Source organism: Lynx canadensis, chromosome A3, assembly GCF_007474595.2.
Source record: "Lynx canadensis isolate LIC74 chromosome A3, mLynCan4.pri.v2, whole genome shotgun sequence".
In the NCBI taxonomy this organism is placed as follows: domain Eukaryota; kingdom Metazoa; phylum Chordata; class Mammalia; order Carnivora; family Felidae; genus Lynx; species Lynx canadensis.
Window position 1 is genome coordinate 27,173,697 of NC_044305.1, and position 22,389 is coordinate 27,196,085.

At 46.2% G+C, this 22,389-nt stretch overlaps 1 protein-coding gene across 1 annotated transcript; it reads left to right on the plus strand.

Moving 5' to 3' along the window:
- Positions 1 to 2,331: 2,331 nt before the first annotated feature.
- ZCCHC3 (zinc finger CCHC-type containing 3) lies at positions 2,332 to 5,183 on the plus strand. Its single transcript, XM_030309865.1, has one exon. It carries the CDS (start codon positions 2,459 to 2,461, stop codon positions 3,680 to 3,682), a length of 1,224 nt encoding a protein of 407 aa, XP_030165725.1. The 5' UTR covers positions 2,332 to 2,458; the 3' UTR covers positions 3,683 to 5,183.
- Positions 5,184 to 22,389: the final 17,206 nt, after the last annotated feature.

Consider the following 22,389-nt stretch of genomic DNA (forward strand, 5'->3'; position numbering starts at 1 on the left):
TTAAGTGATTTTAAAAACCATTGGAAATTTTAAAAGATGTCAGCGTTGTTGTTAATACACAAAATTCAATTTGTATTCCCTTTTTTAATTGATTTTTTTAAGTTTATTTATTTATTTCTAGAGAGAACGAGAATGAGTGGGGTAGGGTCAGAGAGAGAGGGAGACAGAATTCCAGGCAGGCTCTGAGCTGTCAGCACAGAGCCCAGTGCAGGGCTCAAACTCACAAAACTGTGAGATCAGGACCTGAGCCGAGATCAAGAGTCAGAAACTTAACTGTCAGAGCCACCCAGGTGTCCCAAAATGAATTTTTTAATTATGCAAGACATGTATGAAGAAAACTATAAAATGTTATTGAAGTTTATCAAAATAAGACTTAAATAAACGAGAAATCCAGTGAGGTCATAGATGAGGTGATTTAGTATTATCAAATGGCAGTTCTGTACAAACGCAATGCAATTCCAATTGAAATCCCAAAAAGTGGTTTCTTGGAATTTAGTGAGCTGGTTCTAAATTTTGTAGACAGGATCCAAATATAGCAGAGACAGCCTTGTAGAAGGAGAAAGAAGAATGGAAGAATGTTTCCTACAAATAAAATAGTTCAGTTTTCTCTTTAGAATTTGGCATATCTGGCTACAGTGAGCCCTAGCAACAATCAGCTGGAAGTTGACTAGCGGCTGCCCCTTCAGATAGAATACCTGCTCTCCAGTTCACCCAGCACACTGTCCTTATTTAAGTTACCTGCGTGATCCTTGTAAATATCTGTATGATAGTTGCCTGGGGTGAGCAGTTAGGGTAAGAGGAATGGGAGAGATTATTAAAATTATATAGGTTCTATTTGGTTTTGTAAACCTCCTCCCAGTGGAAAGACTTGAGCCGTCAAGCAGAAAGAATAAACACCAACAGAATGAAGAATAGCCTTTCTTGGAAACCCCCTGTGGACCAAGCTCTTTGACACACAATCTCCTTGAACCCCAACATTAGTCTTCTGAGAGTAGACATTAATATCCCTTTGTTATGGATGAGCAAACTGAGCCTATGAAAACTGAGGTCATTGGCCCCATGTGACAAGGCTGAGATTCAAATCAGTCAGATTCACACTAGGGTCTCCCTGACTCCACAATCCACCTCTTCTTTCACTAAAGTCACAATGGTCACTGAAACACCCTGAGATGCACACAGATTTGCATAAAGAAAACAAAGCTGACAAAGCGTATTGTTAACCCATCCCCTCAAACACCCAGATTTTATTAATGCTTCCAAAGCACCATTTGAGACAGATGGAGGAATACAAATTCTGTCCAGTGCTAACTTCAGCTGAGAATCTTCGTGTCAACCAGATTTTCCAGAGAGTCTGATGCAAATAGTCCTTGATCCACGTCAGAAGCAAAGCAGTTTCGAAATATAAGCCACCTACACATGCGGTCGCCTATTACTCTGACACTCGGCCAAGTGTTTTAACCCGGTCTCCAGGCCCCTGCCTCCTGTGATAGGGGTGTCATTACAGCGTGGTTTTGGAAGATTCCATGTGATAGAGCTTAAAGTGTGCTAATGAGCTTAGTACAGTACCGGGCACTGAAGAGCTCAATATATTATAATTGTCATCATGAATATAATGGGTCTTTTTAAAAAATGCAGCATCATTTAGGAATGTATCAAAAGGACTGATGAATAGAGGTGTACTGTGATAAGGCACAGTAAAAATTCTAATGATGTTAAAATACTCCAAAGGTAAAGGTAAGATGTTCACCGTAAAATTCTTTCAACTTTGTGTTTGAAAATGTCCATAACCCAACGTTGTTAAAACAATGCACTGTCGTAGGCTCTGAAAGGAGGGAGAGCTAAGTTTCGTTTGTTTCTGGTTAAACAGAAGAGGTATAGAAAAGAAAACAAAATAGGCTCGTCTTGGGGCCGTGGGCCGTTCGCGATGCTGCCTGAATGAAATCATCGAGGACCGCTTGCGAAAGAGCGAATCCTCGAGAGCGTGGCCCGGGGCTGCCAAGCCTTCGCAAGGGACAGGGACGCGCTCCAAGCGGCGCATCCCGCCCGGGCGCCCAGGAGGTGGGGCCGGAGCGCGCGCTGGCGGAGACGCGGCTCGGCCGTTACCCGAGGGCTCGGGGCCGGCGCTGGCCGCTGCGCGCCGCGGGTAAATACCTTCGGCGGGGCGGGGGAGAGAAGCGTCGAATTTCAAAAACACACACACACACACACACACACACACACACGCACACACACACACACACACACACATACACACACACATACACACACACACACACACACACACACACACACACACACACACACACACACACACACACACACACACACACACACACACACACACACACACACACACACACACACGCACACCAAACCCCCACAGCCCCGGGCGGGCGGGCGCGCGGATGGGCGCCCTTTGGCTGCGGGAGCGAGTGGAGGATGCTGGGAAGGAGGTAAAATGGCCACCGGCGGCGGCGCGGAGGAGGAGAGGAAGCGGGGGCGGCCGCAGCTCCTGCCCCCCGCGCGGCCCGCGGCCCGCGGCGAGGAGGCCGAGGGCGGCCGCGAGAAGATGGGCTGGGCCCAGGTGGTGAAGAACCTGGCCGAGAAGAAGGGCGAGTTCCGCGAGTCGCGGCCGCCGCGGCGGGAGGAGGAAGGCGGCAGCGGCGTGGGCGGCGTGGGCGGCGGGCTAGGCGCCCCCGCGGGCCTGGCGGCGCCGGGCCTCGGCGACTTTCCCCCGGCCGGCCGCGGGGACCCGAAGGGCCGGCGGAGAGACCCGGCCGGCGAGGCGGCGGACCCGCGCAAGAAGAAAGGCGCGGCCGAGGCGGCCCGGAGAAAGAAGGCCGAGGCGGCGGCCATGGCGGGCCCGGCCAGGCCTGGCGCGGCCGAGGACGCAGCCGAGCGGCCCGCTCAGGACGAGCAGGCAGTGGCGACGGGCCCCGCGGCGGGCCCGGGCAAAGGCCGCTTCCTGGTGCGCATCTGTTTCCAGGGAGACGAGGGTGCCTGCCCGACTCGGGACTTCGTGGTGGGCGCGCTCATCCTGCGCTCCATCGGCATGGACCCGAGCGACATCTACGCGGTCATCCAGATCCCGGGCAGTCGCGAGTTCGACGTGAGCTTCCGCTCGGCGGAGAAGCTGGCCCTGTTCCTACGCGTCTACGAGGAGAAGCGCGAGCAGGAGGACTGCTGGGAGAACTTTGTGGTGCTGGGGCGGAGCAAGTCCAGCTTGAAGACGCTCTTCATCCTCTTCCGGAACGAGACGGTGGACGTGGAGGACATCGTGACCTGGCTCAAGCGCCACTGCGATGTCCTGGCCGTGCCCGTGAAAGTGACCGACAGGTTTGGGATCTGGACCGGGGAGTACAAGTGTGAGATCGAGCTGCGCCAGGGGGAGGGCGGGGTCAGGCACCTGCCTGGGGCCTTCTTCCTGGGGGCCGAGAGGGGCTACAGCTGGTACAAGGGGCAGCCCAAGACGTGCTTTAAATGTGGTTCCCGGACCCACATGAGCGGCAGCTGCACGCAGGACAGGTGCTTCAGGTGCGGGGAGGAGGGGCATCTGAGCCCTTACTGCCGGAAGGGCATCGTTTGCAACCTCTGCGGCAAGCGAGGACACGCCTTTGCCCAGTGTCCCAAAGCAGTTCACAATTCCGTGGCAGCTCAGCTAACCGGGGTGGCTGGGCACTGAATACCCGCCTGCCTGCCAGGGGAACCCAGAGCCAGCTTACCCCCTCTTAAGTGCCAAAACTTTTTTTTAAACCATTTTTTATCGTTTTTGAAGGAGATCTTTTTAAACGTACAAGAGACATCTCTCTCTGCCTTCTTAAACCGAGTTTACTCCATTTCAGCCTTTTCTGAATTGGTGACTCTGTCATCAGTGACTACCGAGAACTGTCGTGTGCAGATGTGTCGCCTCTTTTTAAGATTTTGTTTTTCGTTTTTGTACCTGGGTTGTTTTGGGGGGTTTTTTGTGGTTTTTGTGTGGGTTTTTTTGTACTTTTTACTCCCCACGCCTTGTCCTCTCCCAGGATTTTCACCCATTGGGCTGCCTTGCTCATCTTTATGCCCCGGCCCTAGGTACAGGGCCCACCACGTGGTAGGCACTCCGTCAGTGTTTGTTGAATCCAGAACATTGTTGACTGTGGCTTCTGTCAGGGTGTCTACTTTTTGCAGCTCTTCCCCTCCCCCTTTTAATTTGCTGCTTCTAATCTATGTGGTCTGAGAATTTGTGAAACCAGTGTTGTTAGAAGTGTACGTAATCTGAGTCAATAAGCTCTGAATGGTGGCCAAGGGCCTCTCTTATGGCATTAAAATGCATGGACTTTGGGACAGCTGTTCAGTGGCTCAGAAGCCATTTTTCACAGAATCATGGAATTTAGAATTTTCTTACTGGAAAGGACCTAAAAATTGGTTTAGACCAATCCCCTGGATTTCCAACAGGTGCAACAGGCCCAGAGAGGGTCAATGGGTCAAAATCACGTAGCTGTCTGGTTCCAGAGCTAGCCTAGAGTAGAGTTCCCTGACCCCAAGCCCGGTGCTCATTCCACTACCTCTCACACTTCACAACATTTTCCTCAACACTTGAGGGCCCAGAAAGTCTGATCTCTCCAGAATGGTGAGCCCAGAGGAATGCTAAGAAATCATATGGGGGAGAAACACATTTTTAGCAGGGGCTTCTGAATACTTGGGAGATCAGGAAGGGACAAAGGAACATAATCCAGGGTGTGCTTACTGCCCCCTGGGGTACTGTATCTGGATTGAAGTGCCAAGTCCTTTGGGACCTCACCCTCCGCCACTCATTGCCACTGCTTAGAAATGGGGGTGCTCCTCAGTAAGGAAACGTACCGGAGGTTTACATTTGCACCTTAGCCTCAATAGCTAGAAACCCCAGAGAAGCATCTGACTGGAGCTCATCTATAGCTTCCTCACTCACAGGAGAAAGGTGATTTTAACCTGTAATCGTAAGTGAGCTGTTAACGCTAAAATGTACTTGCAAAACAGACCACTTGCAAGAGGGCATTGGGTCAACTAAGTGTTATCAAGTTAAAGTAGAAAAGACAGTACACTGCTTTTCTTTTAGTTTTTGTTTTTCCTTCGCTTTATGTTTTGCTATTTCCTTGTGGCTTAGAATGTAAAATCGATTGTTAAAAGTTTTGTTCTGAATAAATATTTATCTTTTGTATTGCTAACACTGTTGCCCTATTTCCTTTCAGAGTGGAAGATGCTAGGGTACACAGACTCTAGTTTAATCCATGCTTCTTACCCATCATTTGTTTACCCTGCAAATACATTTCCAACCCCTGTAGGCAACACGTAGCACCTACTGTGTTGTGCCAGACCCTTTGGCGTTGTTTCTGAAACCGTATGTATGCGTTACACTCACTTGGCACATGGCAAAAACTCAAGTTCTAAGCCCTAACTTTGCTCCAAGGAATCAAAATCACTGGTGTGAATGAAAACATTTTTAGCAAGCACCCCCGCCCCCAACAACTCTGATTGGCAGCCAGGCTTGAGACTATAGTTCTGAATGGTATTACAGTGAGAGAGAGGGATTCTGCCCTCAGATTACAATGGGGAAGTGCCACAAATAGGATGCAAAGTATTCATAGGTTTTTAAAAAAACGCCATCTCTTCCAGGTATTAGGGAGTAAGAAAGAGTCTGGGAAACTTCCCAGAGAGCTGACTCACTCCTCCAAGCCAGCCCTGAAGACCCCAGACACAACTGACTGAAGGATTTTCAGCTCAGAGGTGTTGAAATGATCCAATCCTGAGAATTAAAATTCTCAGTGTACTGATTCTCTAACTCAGTGATTTCAGGATATTTCCAGAGCGGATCAGGTGTGGTTGAGGCCTGGGTGGCTCTTGAGAGCCCCGCCTTGCCAAGCCAGCACAGCCCCTCCTTCCTGTCTCCCAAAGCAAACAGACTCTTCCCTCCTCCATCCCTCCCTCCAGTCCTGTCCCTCCCCCATCAGCTCTCCCTTCTCTGCCTTGGGTTTCCCTCCTTCACAGGGCTGAAGGCGGAGAGAAAGCCTGCATTCATCATATCCGCCCTCCCTCCAAGCAGGCACCGTGCCAAGGAGCCTCCTTGGAAGGAATCTTCCCTCTCTCTGCCTTCCCTCCCCCTCCAACTCTCCTGGAGGGAGCAGAGGAAGAAACTATTTCCCTGCCCATCCCCCACAGGATCCACTCCAGGGCCTCCTGCCTGGCGGTCTGGGGACTCAGCCATGGGCTGGAGCGGAACAAACCTCCCCCAGCTTCCTCCTGATCTAGCTACCTCCGAATTACAATCCCTCACTGTTCGTGGGCTCGTAGAGAGCGTGCAGAGATCCCCAAGCTGAGGCTGGCTGATTAGCTGACATTTCTTTCATTCCGCTTTCAACAGATACTGAGGGCCATTAGAGCCAAGCCCTTCTGTAGGGTAGTTTGCACACACCCGGGAATGAGAGGGTTACTTGCAGAAGGAGATACAGATAAGTGATGAGCAGTTTTTTAAATAATTTTTTTAATACTCTGAAAAAAGTATATACAAAGCATATAAAATTGTCTGCAGTACAGGTCTCCTGGAAGAGATGATGATGATGTCATGACAGACACCCACAAGATGAATAAGTCAGGTGGAGAGGGAAGAGAGATCCAAGCAACAGGAACAGCCTGTGCAAAGGCCCGGAGGCCAGAGTACACAGGCCGTTCAGGCTGGCTACAGAGTCACAGAAAGATGTGGTTGGGAAAAGGCCAAGAGGAGGTGACCCACGGTTTGTCAGTGTTACTTAAGAGGCTTTATTTTGTCCTGACCCCCTCCAGTCTGGCCGCCTCCATTCCATTCACTTATTTAGCATATATATTAAGCACCAACTCTTTCTAGGAAATGGAATACAGCAACATAGTCAAGTTCCCTGGGGCTCAAATTCTAGAACATAAGACATAATTACAAAGTGTGATAAACACTGCAAGAAACATACAGAGATGGATCTGATCTTAGGGGTCAGGGTCAGGGATAACGTCCCCCAAAAAACGTTTAATTGAGATCAAAAAAATACATAAGGAGTTGAGAGATGGCGTGGGGGTTAACCAGTGACAAGGGCAGCCTAGGCAGCAGAGATAACAAGTTTAATAACCCTATGGTGAGAGGAGGCATGACTAAAACCAAATGAAGCCCAGTGTATCAGTCCAGGTTTAGAAAACCACTTTGGGGCACCTGGGTGGCTCAGTCTGTTAAGCCTCCAACTTTGGCTCAGGTCATGATCTCACGGTTTGTGAGTTGAAGCCCTGCATGAACTGCACCTGCTCCCATCGTTAAGGTAGAGCCTGCTTTGGATCCTCTCTCTCCCTCTTCTCTGCCCCTCCCCTGCCTCTCAAAAATAAATATTAAAAAAAGAAAGAGAGAAAGAAACAGAAACCACTCTAGGTATCGAAGAAGGTAATGGGACCTAGAGTGGGTATTAGGAATGACTCCTAGAACACTACTGAACTGACTTACCAGGGGAGCTGCTACCTCTCACAGAAAAGAGCCAGGAGCCATCACTGGAAGGGCTGAGTTTGAGGACATACTACTGAAGCTACCGTCCAAGGACAGGCTGCTGGGATCGGAAAACTACTGCCAATTCTACTGCCAGGACAGTGAAATGAGGTTTTGAAGTCAGAGACATGACACCGGTGTCTCCACAACCTTACTTATCAGCAGAAACAGCCAAAACTATTTGACTTCTGCCTTACTTCCTTCCACCTTCAAACCTCATGCAAGTATATCTAATTGCTGCAGCTCTAGCTGCAAGGGAGTCAGAAAGTTTTAGCTTTACAGCATGCATAGCACAGTAAGGCACATAAACAGTGGGAATGAGGGCACTTAACTGGCTCAGTCGGTAGGGCATAGGACTCTTCTTGATCTTAGGGTCGTGAGTTCAAGCCCCACATGGGGGATAGAGTTTACTTAATAAAAAACAAAAACAAACAGTGGGAACAGATACTGTCTGACATCTAACCCTATCCAGAACAGCCAGTGTGGCCAGTGCAGAGGTAGGAGGGAGATGATGGTACCAAATAAGGCTACAGACCCTGGGGTCTGGTCAGCCATGTTTAGAATTTGAGTGTAAGAATATAATGAGGAGCCACTGAAAGATCTTTGAGCAAGGAAGTGACATGATCAGGGTTGTATCTTTTTTATTTTTTTTTAATGTTTATTATTTATCTTAGAGACAGAGTGGGAGAGGGAGAAAGGCAGAGAGAGAGAGGGAGACACAGAATCCAAAGCAGGCTCCAGGCTCCCAGCTGTCAGCACAGAGCCCGACGCGGGGCTCGAACCCACAAACTGTGAGATCATGACCTGAGCCTAAGTTGGATGCTTAACCGACTGAGCCACCCAGGTGCCTCATGGTTGTATTTTTAAAAGATCATTCATGGGTCGCCTGGGTGGCTCAGTCGGCTGAGTGTCCAACTCTTGATTTCGGCTCAGGTCATGGTCCCAGGGTCATGGGATAGAACCCTTCGTCAGCCTCCGTGCTGAGCATGGAGCTTGCTTGAGATTCTCTCTCTCTCTCTGTCTGTCTGTCTGTCTCTCTCTCTCTTTCTCTGTGTGTGCCCCAACCCCACTCATGCTTTCACTAGTTCTCTCTCTAAAATAAATAAAAGGAAAAAAAATTTAAATAAAAGATCATTGTGGATACTTTGTAGAGAATGAGTCAGTGGGGAGCGCAAGTAGAAAAAAGGCCAGTTTCCCCAGGTGAGCGATGAGGGTACCTTGGACCTGGATGATGAAGACAGAATAAGAAAAGTAGGCAGGGAGGGGCGCCTGGGAGGCTCAGTTGGTTAAGTGTCTGATTTCCGCTCAGGTCATGATCTCGCGGTCCGTGAGTTCAAGCCCCGCATTGGCCTCTGTGCTGACAGGTCAGAGCCTGGAGCCTGTTTTGGATTCTGTGTCTCCCTCTCTGGCTCTGCCCCTCCCCAGCTCGTTCTCTGCCTCTCTCTCTCTCAAAAATAAATAAACATGAAAAAAAAATTTTTTTAAGACAAGTAGGCAGGGTAAACATATTTAGGAGTTTAAAGCAGCAAGACTTAGACATGGGCTGGGGGAGGTGTCAGTACCAAAGAGGACTCCCAGGTTTCCAGCTGTGGGACATAGAGGATGTCTGAGAGAAGGTGTGGAACAGGTGGCTCAATATACAAGGTCTTAAATTCTAAGGAGAGTTCTGGGCTGGAGAAATAAACGGGAGTCCTATAGCAATGGTCTTCAAACTCTTTAACCACATCCCATAATAAGATATGCATTTTATATCGTGGCCACAAGACATATGTGTATATGTACTTACCTATAAAGAAACCAGTTTATATGTATATAAGGAAATAATATTAACCCTGTGGATGGGGTGCCCTGACATTTTCTTCATTCTTTTATAAATGCTTACATGACCCGTTAAACTGATTTTACAGTCTCCTAACGGGTCATGAGAAAAAGCATAAGGAAGAAAGATTACAGCAACTTGGAGCATACCTTAAGCAGCTCTGACATGCGAGTTTTACCTGATGGGAAAGGAAATCGTGACACGCTAATGAAGGACAGCCAGAAAAGGAGAAGAGAAACCAGGGTGTAGAGACATAAAAACCAAAGGAGGAAAGTTACAGTGAGAGGGGTTAACACCCGAACTGAGTGCCGCAAGAGATCAAGTAAAATTGGCTTTGAGAAATGTCAAGCAAAGTCAGGTCTGAAGAGTGCCCACTGGCCTGAGTAATGTCAAGGTCATTGATAAGGGCCTTATAGAGGCAGAGTGATGGGAGGAGGCAGACCAAGGAACAAATCATCTTCCTAAATGCCAATCCAGTGCTCTGGCACGCCCTCTGCGGCTCCCTATTGCTCTAGGAACTCAGCCTACCATCTACCTCCTTTTGCAAGAGGCTCCTGGGCTCTGTTGGGACCTCATTCACAGCCAGGGTGCCCATCATATCTGTTCATGTCAGCTCCAGGTATGGCCAAGAAAGAGTAAGCAGAAGGAGTTCAGTATGGTGGGGGGGGGGGGGGATACAAGAGGAAGCTACGGGTGAGCACGGCTCAGATCATCCCGAGTTTAAGGTGGAGTTTCATGAGAGTGTACCAGACATGTGCAATGCCAGTGTATCCATACAGTGCCCCTTACTGGCTTATCAACATGACCGGGAATATTTGGGGGAGGACATGTTTCATGAAAGTAAACACAGATACAATATGGAGGAGGATGGGGGGGGGGTGGCTCAGTCGGTTAAGCGTCCGACCTTGGCTCAGGTCATGATTCTCGGTCTGTGCGTCGGACTCTGTGCTGACAGCTCAGAGCCTGCTTCAGATTCTGCGTCTCCCTCTCTCTCTGCCCCTCCCCTGCTCATGCTCTGTCTCTCTCTCTCTCAAAAATAAACAAACATTGGGGGAAAAAATTTTAATTTACATAATCTGTAACACAGCATTCATTTATAGGAAATGAATCTATAGCTAAACATGGACGTGTGTAAACAATACCCGTGTACCAGGATGTTCACTGAAGAATTACTTGGGGTACTAAAGACTGGAACGAAACTGATTGCCTATCAATAGGGAACTAGTCAGATAGACTATGGCACATTTAAATAGTGGACCACTATGCAGCTGTTTAACAGAATAGTTCTTTGTGCATTAATACAGAATGCTCTCTGAGACATATTTTAAAGTGAACAAAGCAAGATACAGTATGCTACTATTTCACATTTCTGATTTTTGTCAGCTTTATTGAGTTATAGCTGACCATCAAACTGTAAGATTTAAGTGCACGATGGTAATGATCTGATAGACCTATCAAATGCTTATTTATGTGTAGAACAACTCTGGAAGGATATTAGTGAAATTGGTAACTGTTGTGCTTTCTGAGAAGAACGGGATATTTGGAGTGTGAGGTGAAAGGAAAACTAATTTTATGCAGTATGTCCCTGGAGGCTTTGTTTTGTTTTGTTTTTGTTTTTTAATTTTTTTTTTCAACGTTTATTTATTTTGGGGACAGAGACAGACAGAGCATGAACGGGGGAGGGGCAGAGAGAGAGAGGGAGACACAGAATCAGAAACAGGCTCCAGGCTCTGAACCATCAGCCCAGAGCCTGACGCGGGGCTCGAACTCACGGACCGCGAGATCGTGACCTGGCTGAAGTCGGACGCTTCACCGACTGCGCCACCCAGGCGCCCCTGTTTTGTTTGTTTTAATGATTTCACGTGTTGTCTGCGGCAAAAACAACAACAACAGCAAAAATAAATGCAAAATACAACACAAGACTTCAAAGAAATTCCTGTAGATTCTACAGAGCCTGAAGTTCACCTCCTTTATCTTTAAAAATAAGAAATTTTGATGGGAAAGTTTAAGACTCTCAAGCAGCCAACTCACTACTAGTCTCTCTGCTTCCTAGCACGCTCTCCTTCGATCCTGGACAACAGTCCCCAGAATGAAATCTGATCACATTACTCCCCAGTTTAAAGACCTTCAAAGACTTTGTGTCCTCTCCCTGGGGCCCACCAGGCCCTGCTAGAGTCCTGCCTCTTCTGGGCCTCACCCCCCACCCCCCACCCCGGCTAGGCTCCTGCTAGTCATTCCAGGAATTCACCCTCCCAGACTCGACCCATGGTTAACCCTTACCTTTCCTAGTGTTCAGCTCTAATGCCACTTTCTAACCGCAGCCTTCCCTAACCTTCTAGACCAGACCCTCTAACACTTCCTCCTCCCAGCAGCTCCCACAAGTACAATGATATGTTTATTTATGCCATGGTTTGATTACTATCTGCCTCTATCTCTCAATTTTGAGCTCCCAGAGGGCAGGAATCATGACTTTTTTGCTCTTGGTTGTAGCCCAGCATTTAACACTGGGTCTGGCATACTGGAAAAGCTCAATAAATATTTATTGCATGAATGATCTAGAAATTACTTGGCTAAGGTTACAGATCAAGACATTGTGTCTACTTGTCCTTTAATGGTACTCGAAGTATCCCTTAGCACACCTGCACGGACTGTCTCCTGAAAAAGGGATTATTCTTTCATCTTTTTCTTTTCTTTTCTTTCTTTCTTTTTTTTTTTTTTTTTTTTTTTTTAGAATTACGGAGGTGGTTGGGGGAATGGGTGAAATAAGTGAAGGGGATTAAGAGTACACTTATCTATTTTTTAATGTTTATTTATTTATTTTTGAGAGAGAGAGAGCGAGCAAACGGGAGAGGGGGAGAGGTATAGAGAGAGAGAATCCCAAGCAGGCTCTGTACGATCAGCATAGAGCCCGAGGCGGGACTCGAACTCACAAATCAAATCCTGAGATCACAACCAGAGTTGAAATCAAGAGCTGGTTGCGCCACACGACTGAGCTACCCAGGGACCCCAGGGCTTATTCTTTCATCTTTAAAAAGCTAATTCACTCCTTCAGTCTTCACCTTGGATAAGGGTTTCCTTCAGCCTGAGAGGTCTGGCCCCTCCTCCCCTATTTCTCTGAGGGCATATCACTGACACCGCCTGCCAGTCCCCTGGCACAGTGAGGACCCGGGAGAGCACGCAGTTAGTTCCTGGATTCCAAGTGCCCGGCTTCAACACTCCCTTACCACCGGCAAGAATAGCCATTGCCCTGAGGCCTGATTGCTCCTCCCCAGGAGGTGGGGGTGAGGATTCCTAGGCACAAGAGGACCTGCCCACCAGAGTCTGTGCCCTCCCTTTCTAGAACATTTCCCAAGACCCCAGAATTCCCTTCCAAAATATCCCTGAGCTCATTTACAGAGCCTTCACGGGTCTCACCCGTGGGGGTCTCATCCCTGGGTCCTGCTCAGCTGAGGGCAAACTACACTGCCTAATGCACACCTTATAGACCGGAGGCTTAGTTCTTAAAGTAGCTGTTTGTAAGAGGCAGCTCGGACGTGGGGGCTGGGTTGTCCACTCATGCATGCTGGGTCCCTCCCTGGTGGGATGGGTGGGAGGGGAGGTAGCTGGACAAGGGCAGGATTCAGTTGCTCCTTGGGCCAACACATCCTGGCACAGAATTCCAAAGGTCCTGGAATTCTTTTTTTTTTTTTTTTAAGGTTAAAAAACATTTTTTAATGTTTAGTTTTGGAGGAGAGAGAGACAGACTGTGAGTGGGGGAGGGGCAGAGAGGGAGAGGGAGACACAGAATCCAAAGCGGGCTCTAGGCTCTGAGCTGTCAGCGCACAGCCCGACGTGGGGCTTGAACCCACGAGCCATGAGATCATGACCTGAGCCAAAGTCAGATGCTTAACGGACTGAGCCACCTAGGCACCCCTGTTGTTGTTTTTTTTTAAGTTTATATATTTGAGAGAGACAGAGACAGCATGAGCAGGGGAGGGGCAGAGAGAGAGGGAGAGAGAGGGAGGGATAGAGGGAAAGAGAGAGAGACAGAGAGAGAGAGAGAGAGACAGAGAGAGAATCTCAAGCAGGCTCCGCACCATCAGGTCAGAGCCCAACTCGGGGCTCGAACTCACAAAACCCTGAGATCATGACCTTAGCAGAAACCGAGAGTCTGATGCTTAGCCGACTGAGCCACCCAGGTGCCTTCAGTCCTGTAATTCTAATTCGAACCTGGCCTTCCAGGTTTTTCTGAAAGTATATTCATCAAGAAGGAGAGTTAAACATATTTCATTCAGCACATTATACTGATGTGTAACTTCTAACTAGAGACATATAGACCTCCAATTGCACTCTTGTCCCGGGCCTCACAACTGCCCCTGTTTGGTTTTGTCATTTCTTAGCTCAGACAAGCCACATAACCTCTCTGGGCCTGTTTCCCTACCAGAAAAAATGGGTTTAATGATAACTGTCTCATCAGGGCTGGTGGGAAAATGAAATGAAACAATTCATGCAAAGGATCTGGCAGAATGCCAGACCCTCAGCAAACAGTAGCTACCAACCTTGTTTTGTTGTTGTTGTTGTTGTTGTTTGTTTGTTTTCATTTTTCTTCCTTTTTTGCCCGCTGGCTATCATCTCCGGTGATTTTTCTATATGACATCCAAACTGGTCTCTTTTGTAGGATTTCCACACTGCTCCTCCCGCCTCCCTCCTTACCCAACAATGACGACCGCCCTATTCTCTCCACTTAGATCCCACCCCTCTTCAATTGGGAAAACAGCTACTGGTGATTGCACGTTTATTATGTTTCAGGCATTGTTTTAAGAACTTGACAGGCATTATCTTAACTCAGTTCTGACACCAACTCAATGAAGTATTATTACTCCCCAAACACAAAGACACCGGGATCCGGAGAGTTTGAAGCACTGGCAGCTGGCAAGTGACAGAGCTCGCGGGAATGGGAACCCAGGGCGTCTTACTGCACAGTCAGGTCTTCCAAATATCCAGAGCCAGGAGCCTGTAAGCCGCCCCCTCCCTCCGCCAGCGCCCCGGCGACCCCACTCTCCTTCAAGCCCCCATTCCTAAGCCATCACTCCCCCTCAGTTCTCGGGGTCTGACTGTGGAATTTCAGCCCAGGAGGGCGGGCACTTTGTCTCACGCCACGTTGCCCACATCATGGATCCTCCTCCCTCCGTCTCCCCTTTCTCTTCCTTCCTCCCTTCCTTTTCTTTCTCCCTCCCAGTAAGTATTGAGGCCCTACTCTGTGCCGGGCTTTGTGCTCGTTCACATGCAAGATATTACCAATGGAAAAATCAGGGAGGGACGGTATTATATATCATTCGCTTTCTTCTTTATGGCTGTTTGGCAGATTTCTTCCCCCCCCCCGCCCAGTGAACACGCAGGCCAGGTTCCTCGAACCCAGTTCAAATGTTGCTTTGCAAGGTAGCTTTGGTCGGAGGAAGGCTCTGTCCCCTTAACTCCCATCCCCCACGCCTTCCTCTCCGGCCCTCGAATCCAGGCCGCCCTGCCCCCTCCGGAAGGGGGAGTTGGGGGTGAACGCCGAAATCTGAGTGGCTCTTTCAAGCCTCCGTTGCTGTAGAAACCGGCTGCACAGGCCTTGGCGGTCCATTACACCATCCTCCAGCGACGCAGCCAATGGGTTCCGAGCTCCATCCCAGGCGCCCCTGCCCCACAGCTGCCGGGCAGCCCACCAATGGGCAGGCCCCTTGGCTTAGAGTCCTGCCCTCGGCCCAGGGACACCACCAATGGGCTTCGACCCCGCTCTCCTTTTAGCGTCAATGTAGCAACAAGACTCTCGATTTAAAAAAAAAAAAAAAAGGGAATTCTCTAAATTAGAAGAAACTAGTAGTAACGCCTTTTGTCAGTTGCAGCCTGAATGATCTTTGGCTGGTATTTTATTTAAGGAGAACAAAATTGTTCCAATTACACAACAATATAAGTCGTTCTGTACTAAACAATTTTAGGCAAGCAAAATGCAAGCATTGGGGTTGATATCTGCTCTATGTGGATTTCTTTCATTACAGGTATTTTCATCGAAGTTAAAATGATCAAGGAACCAGTCGTCTTTCCTTGTTTGTATTACAACTACATACAAATTAACGACGCTGCGTTTTTGATGCTGAGTTCATAAGACATTGACCTAAGTAATTGGTAGCCAACTTTTATTGATCAATTTAACTCCTGGATTCAAAACATATTAAAACTGTAGGATAAATGAATATTTATTTTAATCCATTGAGGAAATTCCATTTCCAAGGTAGGCAGTGTAATGGCTTTGACACTCTAAAGTGTAAATAAACTAAATAAAGCCTTGTGCCGTGTTTTTAAAAATAAACCTTATGTTTTAGAACACTTTTACATTTATAGACAAATTGTGAAGATAATACAAAATTCTTTATCCCCCACCCACCCTCTCTCCTCTACTATTAACATATTATATTAACATGATAGATTTGTTAAATAATGATACACTGTTAGTAGCTAAAGTTCATAGTTTATTCAAATTTCCTTAGTTTTTACCTGATGTCTTTTTTCTATGCCAGGATCCCATCCAGGCTGCCACTTAGCATTTATCTCACGACCCCTTAGGTTCCTCTGGGCTGTGGCAGTTTCTCAGACATCAACATGACTTATCATTGTTGGTGTTGACCTCGAACACCTGGATGAAGAGGAATTTGTCAGATTTCTCCACTGGAAAGTTACTTTCACCCTTTTTCATACTGTCCTCTTTGGAATGAAGTGACTATGCTCAGGCCACACGTAAGGGTGGGATTTTTGTTCCACCCCTTTAAGAGTGGAGTATTTAGTGGCGCCTGGGTGGCTCAGTGGTTTAAGTGACTGACTTGGGCTCAGGTCATGATCTCACCATTCATGAGTTTGAGTCACCCATTGAGCTCTCTGCTGTGGGTGCATAGCTTGCTTCTTCTGTCCCTCCCTCTGCATCTCCCCTGCTGGGGCTCTCTCTGTCAAACATAAACAAACATTAAAAAAAAAAAAAAAAGAGTAGGGTATATACATAGTTATTTGGAGTTTTTCTGCACTCAAGATTTATCCTTTCTATTGATTTATTCAGTTATTTATTTATACCAGTATGGACTCATAGATATTTATTTCATACATTAGGTTATGATCCAATACTACTTAATTTTGTTGCTCAAATTGTTCCAGCTTTGGCCTTTGGGGGCTCTTTTAGTTAACTCCTGCGTCCCTTTGACATATCCCGCGTCTTCGTGTGTCTTTCCTTCACACTGTTGTTGTTTTGGGGCACTTATCTTCGCCCCAGGCTTATCTTGCATATTTCCTGCTCCAGTCCTAGAATCAGCTGTTTCTCAAAAGGCCCCATTCCTCCCATTGGAGAATGATATTAGAAACCAAGACTGGGACGCTAAGGGTGCTCATTGCTACTGAAGTGTCATTTCTTTGAAGCCTTTTCAACTAACAGAACAAAGAAGTATATGTGTATATGCTAACTTGTGTGTGTACACACATGTATAAATATTTCTGCATGTAACCATCTGTATCTGTAGTAAGCTAAACATGAGTTCCTATTTCTATTTCCAATTCTAATCCGTTACCACTAGTCATTATAGCCTTCTCTCCTTGTCTACCTGTACATTCCCACTCCAACAATGAGAGACCTGGCTCCCACTCTCCACCATCCATTTACCTAATTGTTCATTTCCAGTATACATATACAGCAGTATCAGCATTGTTAACCCATAGCCCTGTGGGAAACAACTAGAGGACAGTACTTCGTTACTGTTTAGTTTTACAGGAGCCACTCATTTCTAAAGTTACTTAAGTCAGCACCCTTTCCCCACCCTCTTCAGTGGGGTTGCTTCATACATTTCTTTTTTTTTTTTTTAATTTTTTTTTAACGTTTATTTATTTTTGAGACAGAGAGAGACAGAGCACGAACAGGGCAGGGGCAGAGGGAGAGGGAGACACAGAATCGGAAGCAGGCTCCAGGCTCTGAGCCATCAGCCCAGAGCCCGACGCGGGGCTCGAACTCACGGACCGCGAGATCGTGACCTGAGCTGAAGTCGGACGCTTAACCGACTGAGCCACCCAGGCGCCCGCTTCATACATTTCTAATACAATTCAACTATTTTGTCGAATTCTTCATTCCATCTTGAGATTCTCCAGATGTTTAAAATGATTTTTTAATATTCTCATGCATTAGGATTTAAGTCTTCTGTGCTTCACCTAGTCAACCTTCTCTCCCTCAAACCCCGACAACCATAGATCTTTTTACTATCTTTATAGTTTTGCCTTTTGTATCTTTTTGTTGCTTTTGTTATAGCTACCATTTACTGAGCCTTTTATCACGTCCCATGTCCTAACCTATTATACTCTCCCATTTTGCAGATGAGAAAATCGAAACAAAGGAGTTGAAATAACATCCCAAAGATTAATAATATTGAACAAATTTTCATTTCAAACCCTGGACACTTTGATTGTTTAAAACCCCAGTATCTGCCTGCTTGACTTCTAACTCATCGAAGGGGAGTCCCCGACATTTAGCCAATGAGATGAGGATAACCTGCTTCCCAGTTTACCCAGTTTATTTCTCTTGTTCCAGCATAATTATTAACAGTGTCCCTTTCATCATAAATAATATGGTCACCCCCAAAAGAAAAAGTCTGATGAATTTCAGAGTCAGGTTGTGGGGGTAAAGATTATACTCCAGGAGATGTGGGGATTTACCAGTGGTGTGTGATTTCAGAGTCACCAGGTGGGACCCACTACCCAGATAAAATCCCCTCCCCATTCAGTCACCTTCCCTTCCTTCTCCAATATGATTATTCCCCATTCCATGAGTCATGCTGGTGCTGTTAAAATGACTCTCCCGCTGTCCTCTTCTCTCCGTAAACCTGTCCCCAATTCTGGTCTCTCCTTTCTGCCTTGTGTTTTTCTGAATCTCACACTACATCTCATGGATTGACCATCCAGTATTCCAGCAGGATTTTTAAAACTTGGGAATTTCACAGAGAAGTTTAAAAAAAAACAAAAACAAAACAAAACCTAAACAAAACAAAACAAAACTCAAAACACACATTTTAAAATTGGGGGATAGGCAAAAGATGGCCCACTTTTAATTTTGCTAAAATGGGAAAAACTGGGTCCCCTGGGTGGCTCAGTTGGTTAAGTGTCCAACTCTTGATTTCAGCTCAAGTCATGAGGTCACCGTTCCTGAGATCAAACCCTGCATCGGGCTCTCCGCTGTCAGCGCGGAGCTGGCTTTGGACCCTCGGTCTCCCTCTCTCTCAGCCCCTCCCCCGCTCACGCTCTCGCTCAAAAATAAACATTTAAAATAAATAATAAAATAAATAAAATAAAATGAGAAAAACCTCCACCTTCTATATTAGTCTTATCTATTGGAAATATAATGCAAGCCTTAAGTGTAATTTAAAATTTTCCAAGGGCACCTGGGTGGCTCAGTTGGCTAAGCAACCAACTTTAGCTCAGGTCATGATCTCACAGTTTGTGGGTTCGAGCCCCACATCAGACTCTGTGCTGACAGCTCACAGCCTGGAGCCTGCCTTAGATTCTGTGTCTCTGTCTCTCTCTGCCCCTCCCCTGCTTGCGCTCTGTCTATCTCTCTCAAAAATAAATAAACATTATTATTTTTTTAATTTTCCAGAAGCCACATTTAAAAAGGTTAAAAAAAGCGGGTGCCTGGGTGGCTCAGTGGGTTGAGCATCAGACTCTTGATTTTGACTCTGGTTATGATCTCACAGTCGTGATACTGAGCCCCTGACCTGGGTGTGGAACCTGCTTAAGATTCTCTCTCTTCCTATTCCTTTTCCCCTCTCCCCTACTTGCATTCTCTCAAAAAAAAAAAAAAATTAAAAACTTAATTAATTAAAAATAAATGAATACATAAATAAATAAAATGGTAAAAAAAGGTGAAATTAATCTTAACGTATTTTATTTAACTAATACATACAAAATATTATAATCTCAACACAAAATCAAGAGCAAAATGTTAATGCAATATTTTACATTTTTTATGCGGTCTTTGAAAACCAGTGAAAATTTTGCACTATAGCACATTTTGATTTGCACTAGCCATTTTTTTTTAATGTTTTACTTATTCTTGAGACAGAGAGAGACAGAGCATGAGCAGGGAAGGAGCAGAGAGAGAAGGAGACACAGAATGCGAAGCAGGCTCCAGGCTCTGAGCTGTCAGCAAAGAGCCCGACACGGGGCTCAAACTCACAAACCGTGAGATCATGACCTGAGCCGAAGCCGGACACTTAACTGACTGAGCCACCCAGGTGCCCCTGTACCAGCCATTTTTAAGTGATCAAGAGCCCCATGTGCAGTTCTATACTATTATTTGGTAAAAGAAAGAGACATGGCACACACACAAACACACACACACGCTCACACTCACCATCATAATCTCTGAATTAAAAAAAAAATTTTGTTTTACATTTATTTATTTTTGAGAGACAGAGCACGAGTGGGGGAGGGGCAGAGAGAGAAGGAGACACAGAATCCGAAGCAGGCTCCAGGCTCTGAGCTGTCAGCACAGAGCCCGATGTGGGGCTTGAACTTACAAACCCACAAGCCGTGAGATCATGACCTGAGTCGAAGTCGGACGCTTAACCGACGGAGCCACCCAGGCATGCCTTTAATCTCTGAATTTTTAAAGAAGACAGTCAGGTAAATCAAAAAGCGAATTACCTTGTTCTTACTGTCCTCTCTCTTCGTTAGGAACATCCTTGATGATCATGCCAGTTCACACACTGATGTTTTGGAGCAAGATAGAGTTGGGGTGCGTGGAGTTGCATGATGGTGTCTGGGTTGGCTCCTTCCTCCCTTATTTGAACAGATATTCAGAGTCTCTGTTCTGTCAAGATCTGCTAGGTGCTGGGGACACCATGGTGCGAGTGGAAATTCGGCGGGTCTTCTGATCTCACGGAGCTTCTGCTCTGCCGTAGTGTTCCAAGTGGGGCTGTGCAGGCAACGAGAGGGTGTGTCGTCTGCAGAGAATTTAAAAACAATAATAAAACGGATTGAAAGTCAGCCTGCCTTTTATTATCTCCTCCATGGGCCCACCCTTCTAAACCTTGTCAGTGGTAAAATACTCCTCCCCGAAGATCAATTTGTTGGTCTAACTTGAGTCTTAATAATATATTTGTAAGCTTCAAATCAGCCTACTTTAATTATTTGTGCACTAATAAACATTATATTCTACAAGGAAGTTAATTCAGAGCACTACCCGTTCAGTCAGCCCCTAACACATGCCGAGTCAGATGCAGCTACACATGTTAGTTTTGAAAATAAGCTCGTAACAGTACAGAATTATTCCAGCTAGCTTCCTGAGCACTTGTGTCTGCAGCCCCTTTGGTACAACATATGTCTCTGTTTAAACAATAGATTCAAAATAAACAATGATAGCACAGTGATTATGAAGCTTGAGTTGCTTCAATTCTGTCATCCTATGTGACCACTTGAAGCTTTTGTATTTAAGCTGAAACAGGGAAACAGAGTGAATCGCTGTGTGGTAACTGCAGATTTTATTATTTAGTAAAATTATATTATTATGCTATATTATATTACATTACATTATAATTTTCATTTGGTAAAATTATGTGGGTTTTTTTTGGTGGCGTTTTTTGAGTAGGCTCCTTGCCCAACGTGGGGCTTAAACTCACAACCGTGAGATCAAGAGTCTCACGCTCTGCTGACTGAGCCAGCCAGGTGCCCCTGGTAAAATTATGTTTTACCAAACTTGAATAATATATTTAATCTTAAAATTGAATCTTTAAAAAAAATTTTTTTTTTTTAAGTAGGCTCCATGACCAATATGGAGCCCAACACAGGGCTTGAACTCATGACCCTGAGATCAAGACCTGAGCTGAGATCAAGAGTCGGATGCCTAACTGACTGAGCCACCCAGGTGCCCCTGATTGTTATTTTTAAAGCATTTTCGTGTTTTTAAACTGTAACGTAACGTAATCATTATTGCAATAGACGACTATGTAGGTGTGTTCTTTATTTTTTTATTTTTCAAAGAAATATATTAATGTAACTGAAAACTATTGATTCAATACTCTTCCCTTTTTTGTATTGTCATGTTTATTTTTGCTGACATGCTTACATATAAAAAGTTCAAAGAATATTTTCACCATCTACATTTCTTTTCTGGCCATTATCATTAATATTATTTATTATATTTTATAACTGTTGTTGAAAATACTGCCATTTAGAGGATATAGGTGTTAAAAAGTTCTCTATCCCAAGTGCCACATGGGCCAGGTAGGCCACTGGTGCACTGAAGGCAAGGGACATGGGGCTAGGAGGGCTACAAGGAGGGAGACAGAGGTAGGAGTGCTGGAAGGGTGAGGGAACGGACTTCTCAACACCCTGTGTGGGGAGGCAGCCCAGCTTGTTCCACAAAGGGAGGAGGGCCAGTGTGGCTGGAAATTGGCTCAGGACAAAGAAAGTAAGAGAGGAGGTCACATTGGTGAGGAGGGGTCAGACCAAGCCTGCTGGGTCAATAAAAGCCTGGTGTTCATCTTGAGAGTAATGAAGAAAGCAATGAAGGTTTTTAAAAAGGGAAGATACACAATCAGATTTGTGAGTAAAACATACCATTGCTCTGGCTTCAGGAAAGAGAATGAAATGGAAGGAGACCTGGTGGGTGCAGGGACCAGAAAGGAGGCTGGACAGGTGCCCGATGAGAGGTGATGGTGGCCTGGACCATTGGGTAGTGGTGGTCAGCATCTCTCCAAGAAACTCACTGTCTTCCTACTGCAGTCTACACTAAACAGCTCAGTGGTGAGCCCAGCCTTGAACACCCGTGGCCTACAAGATTTAGACTCTGGGGCACCCATTAGAAAGGACTCAAGGTAGTCTGTATGCACTGATAACCGCTGCATCTCAGCAGCGGATCTGAGTTTTAGGTTTTCTTTTTCAAAATTTTACTTTCTTCTCTGGGCTCCCGTAGGAATTTGAGTGTACTCTTGATAGAACACTGTCTTTGATTCACTCAATAAATATTTAATCAGTACTTATGATGTGCTAGGCACCCTCCTAGGGATAGAGCCAT

Bases quoted from the DNA above. Each gene is read 5' to 3' on its own strand.
- ZCCHC3 (XM_030309865.1), top strand. From the start codon at position 2,459: ATGGCCACCGGCGGCGGCGCGGAGGAGGAGAGGAAGCGGGGGCGGCCG.